Source organism: Xenopus laevis, chromosome 1L (assembly GCF_017654675.1).
Source record: "Xenopus laevis strain J_2021 chromosome 1L, Xenopus_laevis_v10.1, whole genome shotgun sequence".
Lineage (NCBI taxonomy): Eukaryota > Metazoa > Chordata > Amphibia > Anura > Pipidae > Xenopus > Xenopus laevis.
In genome coordinates, this window is record NC_054371.1 from 58,905,951 (window position 1) to 58,921,722 (window position 15,772).

Genomic DNA, 15,772 nt, shown 5'->3' on the forward strand with positions numbered 1-15,772 from the left:
GAGCTTTCCCCTAAAACTCCAAATTGTTCAGAGTTTTCTACAAAAAACCCAAAATCATTGGATATTGGTACAGACATCAGCACAGACACCGGGACCTTCCCCATTGAGACTTCGAGACCTTTTAGATGCCGAGGTTGCGGATTCAGAGTTTTTAAACCATTGGACTTAAATAAATCAAGAAAAATTCGTTTTTTTTTTCCCTCCGAAAACCACAAATTATTTGAGGTTCGGATATTTGGACCTTGATAAATAACCCCCTAAATGTCCACCTCAACACAACTGTGCATTTGGCAATGAACATTTCCCAGTGTTTCTATATTATAGTATTGCATTTATAAGTCTGTGCATATCACACATACTGCTGTATTTCAAGGGCACCCACCACAAAAGGATTGCAGTCTTAAGGAGAAGAAATGTTTTCATTATTAGGGTAAACACAGTAGGGCGCTGTGTATTAACAGGATAGAACAAAGCTGTATCCAGCATAGAATAATGGGATCAAACATCCGATCTGGTACTAATGTTAATTGAATCCTGGGTTACCGAACAAGAGCAAGTTTGACTCATTATTATATACAGTAGTAACCGATTTTATTTTAAATATTTCTTTTCATTATGAAGTGTATATTTGATGCTCTCATTTTACTGTGATGTATATTCTAGCTGTATTTCATTGCATTTAAATTGCTCTTCATGTAACAATCCCCTTCTCTCTATAAGGTCTGTGAATAAAGAGCAATGCTTATGTGAGAAAACTCACGTATTGTATAGGACAAGCAAAGCTACTGTTTCCTGACCCCTGCTGTTTACTTGATAGCATTACAGGGTTGTCTCATTTTTATAAATGGCATTATTTTAAATACCCTGTAGATATCCTGTACGTGAGCTCAGCTTTCACTACCACTGAGCTCGAGATTTTACATTTGTATGTGTACGGCTGTAAGTGACAGTCAGAGGTTACACATGGCAGGGTGGAAGCCAATATAAAAGATACAAAGTCTGTGTGACTGGTGCATTTGTTCTTTCTATTAAATAAACATTATTTCTTTTCTATTTTAAAATTTCTGATCCACAAAAGTGTTTTTGAATGTGTAAACCTATATTGTATTTTAAGAAAGCTCTTTAGTAATAAAGAAAAAGGAATCCAAAGTTAAGAAAGCAATTAGTTTAAGGCTCCAGAATCGTGTCTGGAAATAACAATAATAACTCAAGGATTTAGCAGTGAATTATACATTTTATAGTACATGGCTCTCCTGTGTCTGAGATACAGAGATTGGTTGTTTGCTTCTTTATTGATGTACATTGAGCTGTGACCATAGCACAGCTATGGATAAGCCTTTTTGGGGTCTTTCTGGCATCTCTCTGGCTGCATGTGTAAGCAAAAAAATGTCTGGTAAGATGTGCCTACAGTCTATCTTTTTTTTTTTTTTACTGATATCCTTTGCCAGTCCTTGGGAAGATGCCGCCAACTTTAATTGGTTTAAGGTGCTATTGCACTGCAACTCTGCTCAGCCTTCCTAGTTCCTGGAGTTGTTTCCCCACCCAATACAGTCCTTCCAAAGTGGATACAAGTGACTAATGATGGGCGAACCTGACCTGTTTCGCATTGCTGAAAATTTGCCCGAAATGCATTGAAGTCTATGGGCAACAATAATGTTTTTAAAGCAAAACAATTTTGCTTATAGGCTGATAACTGCTTAACTTTAAAGTACAGGTATGGGACCTGTTATCCAGAATGCTCGGTAACCTGGGTTTTTTTGGATAACGGATCTTTCTGTAATTTGGATCTTCATACATTGTCTACTAGAAAATTATGTAAACATTATATAAACCCAATCGACTGGTCTTGCTTCCCATAAGGAATCATAGTTTGGATCAAATACAAGGTAAAGTTTAATTAATACATAGAAAAAGGATTTATTTATTTATTTTTAAATTTGGGTTATTTGGATAAATGGAGTCTATGGGAGACGGGCTTTCTGGAACTTTCTGGATAACGGCTTTCCGGATAACTGATCCCGTACATGTAGTTCCTTGTTGAATATGTTATTAAAAGGCCGTGATTTTAGCAATTTTTTTTGCAAACGTGTGCTCAGTGCAAGGTTATTGTTTATATGTTAGGCCTGCTGGGGTCTCAACTTTCTGTTTGGTTTTCAGCCTTATGAAATCCGAACAATAATCTGCCAATATATGAAAGCCAATTAAATACCAAGATACTCACCATGACCCGGCTTAGTTATTATCAAGTGCAGTTAATTTCTTGTTATTACAGAAACCGAAATAATCAAATCAATCGAAAATAAGAACGTTTTTCTAAATTAGCATTGCTGTATTTCAAAGCTTTCTGGATAACTGATTTCTGTATAACGGATCCCATACCTGTAGTTAAAGGATTGGATCTTACTCATGGGGCAGAATAGATAGAGGTAGGGTTTCCAGCCATGTGGGTTTCAACTGAAAATCCCTGTTTTTCGAAGGGCTGTCTGTTCAAAACTGTCCCATTTAAAACATTGCGAAAACTGGACAGAAATCCAGCCTATATGCATATAAGTGATGCAATAAACCTGACCCAGCATTATAACTCCACGACATCATCATGATGTCATCATGCCCACCCAAACATCACTGCTCCACCCCTAATGCTATCTGCCCCGCCCCTTTGTTCGGGATTAGCTACTGGCAAAGGTGGCAACCCTAGGGAAGCCATTCAAGCACAGGATACACAGTAAATAATAGATCATTTCTGAAGAATCCCATTGTGTACTACAAAATGTGTAGGGTTGAAAGGATATATTTGAATTGAGTCTTTTCTTGTGCCTGGCACTCGAATGGTTACAGTGCTTCTGATCTGCCTCCAGATAAGTGACAGGCCAAATGGACTATACATCTAACTATGGTCTGATAAACAGTCCTGCTGTGGGGTGATGAATTGTGGCTACAAAGCATGAAGTGTTAATTTATTAAATTGCCAGCTGTTTCCTTCTTTCCCGACCGTGTCCCTGTAGCCATAATTCTATCCAGGTTGTACTGGGGAATTCAATATTGTGTTCATTCTTTCTGCATTTTTCTAATGGCCGTATCTCCGGTGCGCGTGTCATTAGTGCCATGTATAGACATCCTCCTAATCAATACTACAATAAAGAAGCTGACATGAGGAACCAACTAATAAATTATTGATTACAGACCTTACTCTTCATATTTCCTGCCTGCTAATGTGATTTCTTTGGAAACCCTGAATCTTCCTCCTGTAGCAATTTCCTGATGCAGTACTTGGGTTGAAGGCTTAGGTTCGGGGTTGTGAGTATTTTGTGTTGGGGGTACATTATGCCAAATGAGCTTACTATTTTACAACACGGTTGCTTTTTTGTTTGCGTTGCAACGTTATTTTGCGTGGCATTTTTCTGAAGTATCCTCAAATTATTTAATGCTGTTAGTTTTTCATGTACAAGGATTTTTGAGTTTTTGTTTAATATTGTACAAGGGGGCTGTTCACAATTATTATTCAACTAATTTTAGGTTGATTGCCTGAAGATTAGCTGCTTGCTTCCTACGCAAATAGACCTATATCCATAGTTCATGGCAGAGCTGCTTCAATTAATATTGGTGCCCAATGCTATACAGGTATGGGACCTGCTATCCAGAATGCACGGCACCTGGGGTTTTCCGGATAATGAATCCTTCTGTTATTTGGAACTTCGTATCTAAAGTCTGTTAGAAAATCATGTAAGTACTAAACCCAAAAGGCTGGTTTTACTTCCAATAAGGATTAATTATATCTTAGTTGGGATCAAGTACAAGATACTGTTTTAATATTACAGAGAAAAAGGAAACCCTTTTTAAAAAGATGGATTATTTGGATAAAATGGGCTTTCTGGTTAACGGATTTCCAGACAACGGATCCCATACCTGTAATACTTAACCTGCTCTAGCTGCAGCGGGTCGGGTACCCGCGGGATACCCTCAAAAACCTGCGGTTCCCTGCGGGTTGCAGGTAGAGGTTTCGGAGTGGGTATAGATGTGGGTCAGCAGTTCTCCGGGTTTGCGGGACTGGTCGCTGGTCTTCTCAATAGCGAGTTTTACTCTTTTTTTTTTTTTTCTGATCGTGCCTACTTCTAATGATGTCACTTCCGGTTTACAATGACAGCTCTTCTTGTTTGACTCCTTTTTTTCTGATCACACCTGCTTCTTGGTCAGTGGATCAGGTTGCGGATAAGGTACTTGTGGGTCGGGTAGCGGGTCCAAGCGGGTAAGTATGCGGGTTGCGGGTCGGGTTCATGTTTAACAAATTGGTTCCGTGCAGCACTCTAACCTGCACCCTGCCTGCTTCACCCCTCCTCCACCTCTGCTCAGTCTGCATGGGCCCTCCACCACTATCTCCCCCACCTGCTCTTTCTCCTGCAAATTGCTACCCCTAGTATGGCCATCTTAATCCTCTGCATAGCTGGAGTCCAACTTGGCATTTGTCATGCTAATACCTGTTTCCACCATACATTTTACACTTGATGGCACATATGTACAAGATCATAATACATGATGTTATATTTTAGATTGTGTGGAATGTTTGAACGCTTTTTTTTACCTGATCCCTGCAGTATATGTTACCCTTGTGACCAGCACCAGTAGCACGTTAATTAATGTGACTGGTCCTTATGGTTGTGTGGCACATGTGCATGCTACATTTCCATTTAGATCTGAGACCCAAGCAGTCAACTGGAACACATAGCCACTGTACTATTTTTGTGAGCTGGTAATCTGTATTGATCAACTACAGTCAAAAATGCTCCCACTGAAATATATTCAAACATGAAGGGACTGTAAAAAACAAAAACGAAATGCAAACTATGGGCAAATGTAAATGGTGGGGTACGTAAAATTTGGGGTTTACCTGTATTATAAATTGTAAACAATATCTTTTCAATACTGTGCCTTTGATTAGAGGTACTCTAGAGGTGTTTTTATTGATACAACAGACCATAGTGTGTGAATGCTGTAGGGACCTTAGACTTTAAGTTGTGGAATATGGTGATATATAAATTTTTATGTATCATGACTTGTTAGCCTTTTAGTAATGTTCTTAGTGTATAATTGGCTGTATAACCTTCAGCTGTCTCCATAAGCTCTTGGAAACAGGGCCCTCTGATCTCCGTCTTTACTCTGTAACCCTTGTTTTGTTAAATTATTGTAAGACCCTTTATATATTCATGTAAAGAACTGCGTAGCTTTCTGGCACTATATAAATAAATGATGATGAGGATTAATATGTATAAAGTGGTGCTGGAGGGCAGCCACATGATGATAAATAACTGAAGGCACCGTAGCTGAGGTAAGCCTGTTAAACCATCAGTGACAAGGTCAAGTTTGCTGTGTACAAGTACAGATATGGGACCTTTTATCCAGAATGCTAGAGATCTGCGGTTTTCTGGATAATGGTTCTTTCCATAATTTACATGATTTTCTAGTAGACTTAAGGTAGGAAGATCTAAAGTAAAATTAACCCAAGAGACTGGTTTTGCTTCCAATAAGGATTAATTATATCGTTGTTTGGATCAAATGCAAGGTATTATTTTATTATTACAGAGAAAAAGGGAAATATTTATTAAAAATGTGGATTATTTGGATAAAACAGAGCCTATGGGAAACATAATTTGTAGCTTTCTGGATAACGGGATTCCGGATAATGGATCTCATACCTGTACAGTTAGTAGAGAGATGCATGTTTTTGTATCCCTACTCCAAATGCAGTCTCTGCATGCTTAATTTTGGTTATTATTTTATTTGGATTTACCTTAGCTTTATTGGGTCAAATAGTGTTTAGGAAAACTGATTGGTTTGATCAGCTGCCTTAAATGGATACTGTCACGGGAAAATGTTTTTTTTCAAAAATGCATCAGATAGGGTTAGTCTGGCGACTAATCGCCCCTTCTACTGGGCGACAATCTCCCCGAACTGCCTCAACGTGTCTACCCATAGGCTATAATGAAAAGCGCTGCACTAAAGCTCAAGCGCCGCTGCGTTTTCCGTAGTCGCCCGAAGTTGCCTCCCGGAGAAAACTTCGGGCGACTTCGGCAAACGCAGCGCTGCGTGTGCTTTAGCGGAGGCAACTTTTCATTATAGCCTATGGGAAGACACGCTGAGGCAATTCGGGAAGATTGTCGCCCAGAAGAATAGGTGATTAGTCGTCAGGCGACAAAATCTCCCTGAATCTCCTTGTGTGAACTAATCCTTAATAGTGCTGCTTCAGCAGAATTCTGCAATGAAATCTGTTTATCAAAAGAGCAAATAGATTTTTTTTATATTTAATTTTGAAATCTGACATGGGGTTAGACATGTCAATTTCCAAGCTGCCCTTAGTCATGTGACTTGTGCTTGGGTAAACTTCAGTCACTCTTTACTGCAAGTTGGAGTGATATCACCCCTCCCTCCTCCCCCCAGTAGCCAAACAACAGAACAATGGGAAGGTAACCAGATAGATGATCCCTAATACAAGATAACAGCTCCCTGGTAGATCTAAGAACAGCACTCAATAGTAAAATCCAGGTCCCACTGAGACACATTCAGTTACATTGAGCATGGCGTCCATGGTTTAACTGGTATGCTTTGCCTTGATCTGGTTCTTTACTGGTGAGCACATAATTATAAATACAACTCTATATAGTTGATATTGAAGTAAGGGAAGATCATAGATGTTCACCTCTACCCAGTAGCACTTATGTGTCGATTTGTGCTTTTCAGTAAATTGCAGACAGAGGATTTGAGGGTGGCACTGGAGATGATTTTGGGAAGCAGGGAGTGGTGCTGCTGCCCTCTTTACACTATATTTTCATAGATTCACAGCTGTGCAGCACAGAAGGAATATATTGGCCACAATTCAGCTTAGTAGTACAGTGTGGACTACAGAAACCTTTCTAATCAGAGTGGACCCAGTTGGTGCTGTTGCTGTTCCCTCGAAGTTGGTTAACCACTTCCTTAAGTCTCTGTTATTGCACCTGGTGTTACTTTAAATTTTCCACACAATCTGCACTTTTTTTCCTGAACAGCCCTGGTAGTAGCGGCTCAGGAGGGGGAAAAAAAGTCCTTGGCAAAAGCAGCTGAATTGCATCTGCAGATGAATGAGGATTTAAAATTCTATGCAGCAGACAGTACCTCCAGCAGGCGAGTAAAAGGTTACTGCATTATTTTGCTTGTTTGCAACCATGCTCAATTGCCAAAGTGCTTCTTTTTTTTTCTCCAGTTTCTCCTGCATGTTCCATTTTTGGTATTCCTGTAAATAGACTTCTCTGGCATTTTAATACCGAAAGGGCAGTGCAAGGTGAGGGAAGATAGACTCCTCTTTTAGGCTGTTTAAATCAAGAGAAAGCAAACGCTGCCCTTTTTATTTCCTCTGTATGATGTGCTTGCATTCCGCCAGAAGTGTTGCTTTATGCATGTGCCCGTGTGCCAGCGGCTGCTTTCCATAGCCTGTTTGATATAAATATGGAAATTGGGAAGGGAGAGAACTGGGGATTGGAGATATTTTTAGTTAGCTTGAAGTAATGCTGTTACAAATACCTGTTGTTCTTTACACACCTATTATCAGTCATCTGCAAGGGAAAGGGGGGAGTTAAAACAGTGATTATTTGCTTTTTTTAACCCATGACTGATTTGAATGCATGTGAGATTTCTCTTTATTGGTACAGAGACATGTCCCTGGATATTGATGCAGGATTTTATGTGCCAAATTACTGCTGTAAATTGGTATGCAGCCCAGTGGAAAGAGATAGGATCCTGCTTGCTGTGTGTAATTGACAGACCCCCCTGAACATAAGAGTCAGGAAAGGTCAACTACTGTGATTGGCAGGGAGATCTAGTAAAGTGGTGACTGTTTCCTGACTAAGGGAGCTAGAGCACGCAGCAGTTCCTTTCAGGTATCGAACATTTCTCAGGCAGGGTACTTGGGGACAGCATGAAGAGGTGTGGCTCTGTTCTGTTGGCCATTTGGAACCGCGAGGACAGCAACGAGGGGGAAAAGGTTGGCTAGTTTGCAGATCTGGAATACTCCAACAGATAAGTGACTGAGCTTTAATGTGTACTTTGAATGCCTCTTAAATTCCACATGCACAGTGGGATAGTGATAATGCTGTTTGTGGAGCTGAAAAAAAAGACTTACCTCTTTTGAGCAGCGTGCAACTGTTAAATGAATCGCTCCTTCAACTGAGGATTCTAATGCCGGCTTATTGTCCAGAAAAGCACTATACTGAGTACACGGTCTCCATTCAAGCAATAGCTTTATTTGTTCAGTCTCCCCTCCTGCTTTTCCCTTTTGTATTGATCAGTATTAATTTAAGCCAGGTCGCTGCGTAATGAGGCATCTAGCTAGTCATAAGTGCATGGGGGACAATAGCTTTGGTTATTTCCTAAGGATAGAACTCCTCTCCTGAGCAAGTCAATGTGTGGCTGTGGCTGCAGCATCATTTCTTCCTTAATGAAGAGGCTGGGCCGCTCAACCTGCTGCTCCGATCTGATTTCTTGCAGCCATACATCAGACCCTTTGCAGAGGCTCTTCATCGCATGCTTCAACCAACCAAAGGTAACTAGTCCTTGTCCGCACTTCATTCTCAAGCATTGGACCCAACTACAACTTATTTAGAAATGGCTTGCAGGAATGGTAACATTTTTGACCTTGTAAAACATATCCAATATCAGGAGGTTGTGTAGCAGCAGAAATGTGCTTGAGGAATTGATTTTGTAATAGGATCGTTTGATTTACTGGCAGCACAAAGATGCAGTGGCATGTTTTGAGTCAGGGACTACTTTAATGGATGTTTAACATTGCAGCCTGAGTTGCTGTAGAAATGCTGATTGCCGTAGCCTGACGGGTTCTTTTTTTTCTTTCTTTTCTATATTCAAGAGTTGCTTGTGGTACATGGGGATAACAAATAACTTCAGCAAAGGCCACCATTTACACGTGTATTAAGCTGAATCATTTTGGTCATCACTGCTGACTTTGGAGAGTTGGAGGAAACTGCAAAACACCAGTATAAGGGCAAGGGCAGACGTGGCGTTTTTACGTTGTGTTTTAAAAAAAGAAACGATGGGCGTAGATACGCCACTGAAACCACATGTGACCGTCAACATGCGTTTTTCAGCACGTACGTTTCTTTTCCCAACATGCACTTCTCATTGTTCTCATTGAGGATTTGGACGCCATATTGAAAATACGCTGCGTATTTACGCAAAGTTTGGTTTCAAACGTGCAGATCCCATAGAGTCTATTGATTTGGTCGTTTCTTGCCGTATTGGTGTTTCTGCTGAAAAACGCCAATACTGGCGTCCTGTGGCGGATTTCGGCTTGCAAGCACCCTGTGTGAGTTGCCATAGTGTGTTTTCCATTAGTTTCAGTGGTAGTGCAGTTTATGCGTATTTACGCTTGGCGGAGCTTTTTTAAAAACGCCATGTCTGGCCTTGCCCTTAGTTGTGACTCTTTAACACTTGGTATCTCAGATCTTCTCTGACCCTACGGTTCCATTGTGAACATGTGATTGATTTGTCACTTACTGATGTGCTGCTTGGAATTCAAGGCACCATTATACCCTACCACTACTGAGGAAGATACCCAAAATCTTGCTAAATAGAGGTATGGGATGTCTTGACAGTTATATGTAGGTGTAGGGGCAGTTACCCCAGGAAACCAAGGTGTGTCATTAGTTTAGTCCTGTTCCTTCATCAAAGATACACATTTTGGACAAAACAGTGCAAGTGGAGCAAGTGTTGTTTTCAACATTCATTCATTTAGTACTGGAGAGAATTACCATTGAGGCACCATTGGTACTTTGGGGCCCAGGGTCAGCCTAGTCTGCTAATATACCTTACCATTACCATTGGTGCCTTGGGGCCCAGCCAGGATCAGACTAGTCTGCTTGTTTCCCTTGTGGGCTTCTAGCCCAGGATAATTTCCATTAGCCTTTCCTTATTTTCACCAGGCTTTAATAATATTTAGCTCTACATCTAATTGTTGTAAGAGTAGACACAAGCTGTCATTTTCTGGTACCAGGCCCATCCATATTAAGCAGCCCATTGAATTCTAATTATGAAAATATTTAATGTGAACTATCATAAAAAATAACGAATTCCTAATTATAATCAGATTAATTTTCTGGCCCATTTTTGAACTGATATTGCATAATTTAAGAGAGCTACATGAATGCCCGAGTTGGTGTGGAAGTTATATATCTTTAAAATGGGAGGTCATTTTTAAATATTATTCTTGTAATGTTTTTAAATTGGTCTTTTTTTTTTCTCATCATGGGAAAGCACAATACTTGCTTGCCACTTCAGATTAATGCTACAGGTGAACCATGTTTGCTATTGCCCTAACGATGACTGTGTTTCTTAACCTGAAATGTAGTAAAGTTCTACACACTGTACAGATATTATAGATATTAGATGGTCTTTTTTTAACCCAAGTAACTAATTGTGTTTCAAGTGCACCAGCAGCAGGTACAGGTACAACAGAGCACCATGGATATTTCAATTGGTGAGCTTCACGAACTGTCTTCTAGGAAATCTAGACCAAAGCAATGAGAGATGTAGTTGGAGATTTGTTGTAGTTTTTGAGAAAGTTTCGCAAGCTCTGTGTTCTCATATGACTTCTGCGGTTCTGAGAGGTGTCCATCAGGTTCCACAGATGCACCGAGGAGTGGGTGTGAGCTGTACTTGACCAACAACCTCTGTGAATAGGTTAATAAAGCTCCTTTCATACTTTGCTTTGAATGTACTGTAAAGTTGGCAGATCTCTATGCTGCTGATAAAATAAAAGATGTATGATTCCCAGGAGCAGTGCTTCTCCTTTGCCCCCACTTCCTGGCCAGAGACTGTAACAAGTATTGAGTGCTTATAAAATAATGTCTCCCTGTCCATTAAAAATGGCATCTATAGCACAATCTTCTCGGTTATGTTATTAGTGTAGTAGCCATGAGTGTTAAATATTTTATCCTACTTTCCTGCTTCTTGGTGAGAGCTCTGTCCATTTTTACCCATGCTTATGTAGTCAGGCCAGGGGAGGGCCAAAGGCCTCAACCATCTTTGGATGGCTACAGGACTGCGCCTTTAGAATCATTGTAAATGCCTTTATAATTCTGTCTATTATTACATGGGGCTTGTTTATGACTTCTGTAAGCCATAGCATCTAACTAGCATTAGAGAAGTTCATACTTGAATTTGCTCAATATTAATATTCAGTGACAATTTCCAATTGTAATTGTGGTTAGAAACTAGAGTTGGCTATAGTGCTAGGTCTCTGTTATGCCTCTTTCTATATACTGTAGCTCAAAGAGGGTCTATTGGGTGTTGCACATATTAAAACCACTTTGGTGAATTTTTCACCACTTTTTGATGCTTCCCAAATTAATTTGCAGAACACGGAGGACACTGAGTTAATAGTGTATTGTGTAGGTTCCCTCCACTTACTTTTCAGGCAAGGAAACTTTGCTCACTAAGAAAACTCCCTAGACCAATTTATAACTGCCCATATTTCTGTGCTGATATTCTTGCTATATTACAAGCCCTCTTTACTTCTGGGTGATGATATTTGCTGAAGGATGGGTAAGAGTGGCCCAATAAAAGTTATGTTATTGCACTCTTATCCCGTCCTTTTGTTTTTACTTATGAGAGGTGAGGTACTCTTGTGTTGTCTCTGGGTTTTCCTCCTCCTGTTTTCATATATTTCTTTCTATGCTTTCATTTAGCCAAGTGTTATGTTGTAGCTCAGTATATGTCCATGCAACAGATTATATTCACTTATGCCTATGTAAAGACTATTTATATCCAAGCATTAGGTATTTCATATGGATCACATTGTTTCGTTCTTTTGTACACCTGCTCTTGCTATCTGATAGGGTCAACCTACTCTGTGTTCATTTTAGAAACAAAAGTTTAACAGTTGTGAATGTAATTATTGTCACGCCACTATTTTGTGTTATTGAGTATTCATTTTATCTTTCTCTTTTTATTCAATGTAGAATGTGAAAACATTTGCCTCATCAGACAGTCTAGCCAAGGTCCATGAAGTAGCAAGCTGGCTTTTGGAAATGAATCAGGAACTGCTGTCTGTGGGCAGCAAGAGGCGACGGACTGGCGGTTCTGTACGAGGTAATGCTTCATCCAGCCAAGCAGATGAGGAACAAATGAACAGAGTAGTAGAAGAGGAGGAAGAACAGCAAGACGAGCACATAGTGCTGAATGGGGAGATCGATGAGGATGCCCCTGGAAGCCTCGAAAGAAACGAGCCCCATCAGGAACATTTGGAAGAAAACAATAACAGCTCTACGATAGCAGATCAAGAATCTGCAGATCAGCCTGGAGATCATGAACATTCTCAGCAGGATGAAGATGAGGATGAGGATCAGGGCTGTGATGCTGAAGATGAAGAGGAAGAGGAAATGGACCAGGACAGTGATGACTTTGAACAATCTGATGCTAGTAGCCGAGAAGAGGAGCATCGAAATGGCAGCGACATTCCTAATTCTAATAGTTTGGTGGGCATGCCTATAAACCAGCAATCTATCTCTTTCAACCCAAAAGGCAAGGTGAGTACCAGTGCAATAAAATGCAATGAAACATTTTTTTCACTACCTCAGTATTCCTCCATTCATTTAGAATAAAAGCTGCTCATGCAACATAAAATACAAATGCCAGATTTAGACTTTGCACACTAGTACAAATGCGTGCTTTGTTTCAGCATCTTTACGGTTAGTGCCCCCTGCTTTGTTTTATTCACATATTGTTATTCTAGTATGAACAACTTGCCGTATAAAAGAAAATCGCTTGTGTGCTATCGATGCTAGCTGAAAACAGCAGTGTTGTATTCATTTTGCTTACATATGTACAATTTCATACTTTTATATATATATATATATATATATATATATATATATATATATATATATATATATATATATATATATATATATATATATATATATATATATATTTTTAGAGGCATTTGACATTTGAAAATGCTGTACTTATGTGGCTTAGCACACATGTGGAACATCTCAAAATTGATTCCTGGACCTCTCCCATTGACTTAAAGAGTAATTCGCTGGTTTTAGGTGGCAAATAGTCAAATCCGAATTCTTAAAGGGCCAGGGTCAGACTAGTCTGCTAATATACCTTACCATTACCATTGGTGCCTTGGGGCCCAGCCAAGATCAGACTAATCTGCTTGTTTCCCTTGTGGGCTTCTATCCCAGGATATTTTCCATTCCTTATTTTCACAGGCTTTAATAATATTTAGCTCTACATCTAATTGTTGTAAGAGTAGACATAAGCTGTCATTTTCTGGTACCAGGCCCATCCATATTTAGTAGCCCATTGAATTCTAATTATGAAAATATTTAATGTGAACTATCCTAAAAAAAACTAATTCCTAATTTTCTGGACGATTTTAAACTGATATTGCATAATTTAAGAGAGCTGCATGAATGCCTGAGTTGGTGTGGAAGTTATAAATCTTTAAAATGTGAGGTCATTTTTAAATATTATTCTTGTAATGTTTTTAAATTGCAGACTTTACAAGACATATTGAAGTTTTCATTATGGTTCTCTTTTAAGTGGAGCATATAGTCTTTCTGTCTGTGTTTATCAATATTTCTCAAACTGTGGTGCAATCCTCACTTATGAACTTACTTTCGCGTGGACTAACCCATCTCTGCCCTTTGTCCTGAGTCTTTTTTTTCTCATCATGAGAAAGCACAATAGTTGCTTGCCACTTCAGATTAATGCTACAGGTGAACCATGTTTGCTATTGCCCTAAAGATGACTGTGTTTCTTAACCTGAAATGTAGTAAAGTGCAATAAAATGCAATGAAACATTTTTCGAATGAATTCGACTTGCTGACATTTATTAATAAAAATCCGCCAGATATCGATCAGGCAAGTTTTTTTCTCGGTGATTGAAGACCGCATCGGGTAGTTAATGCGGTCCTCATCCCGTCTGCACCTATTTCCTTCGTTGTAACCTGATTGAGGGGCCCTAGGGCCAAACAAACAAATTAACCTGATATCGCCCTGCGTTTGGTGGACATATCGGGTTAAGATCCATTTGTTTGGCGACCTTGCCAAACGAATTGATATTTTAATTTATGGCCACCTTCTTAAAGAGTTACGGACACCAGAAATTAAACTCTTTTTTTACATCTATCATAATATTGGCTTTTGAATTATTATTTTGCCATAAAGTATTTGTACAATGCTTTTACATTACCTGTCTGATGCCCATGTTCCTGCTGCCATATTTGTGCAGCAGGAGTCTGTTGGCATTGGAAACTTTAACTGACAGGGTGAGATGGGACAGTCAGGTTGGCAAAAGTCAGGTTTAGAGACTTCAACTAACAATAACTTACAAAAACAAACCTCTCCGCAAAAAACGATAAACATGACCTATAGGTAACTTTTAATGTACATTCATATTTTAAAATGTAGGTTTTTAGTGTCAGTATCCCTTTAAAGACATACTGACACCAAAAATTAAACACTTTTTTTTTTTTATATCTATCATAATATTGCCTTTGAAAGCTACTTATAATTTTATATAGTATAAAGTATTTGCACAATTCTTTTACATTACCTGTCTGATGCCCCATGTTCCTGTATGAGGGGGCTGCCATATTTGTGCAGCAGGAGTCCGTTAGCATTAGAATCTCTAACTTGACAGGCTGAGATGGGACAGTCAGGTTGGCAAAACAGTCAGGTTTAGAAACTTTAAGTAACAATTACTTACAAAAATAATCCTCTCAGCAAAAAAACATTTACAATGACCTATACTTTTAGTCTACATTCATATTTTAAAAAGAAGTTTTTTAGTCTCAGTATCACTTTGTCTATTTTCCAGTAGTACGCAATCGGCAGTTCATTTTGAACAGCGTTACTACATGTTACAAAAGGACAGCCAAGACCGATTGGTCACTAGTACAGGTATGGGACCTGTTATCCAGAATGCTTGGGACCTAGTGCTTTCCAGCTAATGAATCTTTCTGTAATTTGGATCTTCATACTTCGTCTACTAGAATATCATGTAAACAATAAATAAAACCAACAGACTGGTTTTGCTTCCAATAAGGATTAATTATATCTTAGTTTGGATTAAGTACAAGGTAATGTTTTATTATTACAGAGAAAAAGGAAGTTGTTTTTAAAAATTGTAATTATTTGGATAAAATGGAGTCTACGGGAGACGGCCTTTCCATAATTCGGAGCTTTCCTGGGTTTCCAGATAACAGATCCCATACCTGTACTGATAACTGCAATTTATCACCTGTACCTCCAAATAAATAATAAAAATCATAATAATAAAAGGCATAACGTTTACCCTGGTGCAGTAGCCCATAGCAACCAATATGTTTGCTTTTACACAGGTGACCAGTATAAATGCTGCATGCTATGAGTTACTGTTCGTGGGCAAACTTAGTGCCTTTTATTACATAACCAATAGTCCTAAAAAAATAAGCCAGTCTATATATATATATATATATATATACAATTGTGTGAATAAGTAAAGCACCAATAACTACAGTATGCCAATTACAGTACTAAATAATTCCGCCACCTAGTTTAAATCCTTGCAACCCATGGAAAGTTTGCACAGTGTAAAGCAGAATAATCCCACGCCATGTAAGTGTGTTTGAGTTTGCAATAGATATACAGGAAATGTTTCCGTAGCAAAATAAATGGGACAGGCTTTGAGTGATAGAATCCTGCCTGTCAGGATGACAAACCATGAGCTATCTGGTTTATA

At 39.1% G+C, this 15,772-nt stretch overlaps 1 protein-coding gene across 6 annotated transcripts in view; it reads left to right on the forward strand.

The window, feature by feature from the left end:
- fbxw7.L (F-box and WD repeat domain containing 7 L homeolog) overlaps positions 1-15,772 on the forward strand; it is a 139,953-nt gene that overhangs the window by 33,583 nt on the left and 90,598 nt on the right. For 5 of the 6 annotated variants that reach the window (XM_018249543.2, XM_041582615.1, XM_041582612.1 and 2 more), the window contains one exon: positions 11,997-12,563. In XM_018249543.2, coding sequence (XP_018105032.1) covers positions 12,066-12,563 — 498 coding nt within the window. In that variant the 5' untranslated portion in view covers positions 11,997-12,065. 6 annotated transcript variants of the gene reach the window in all.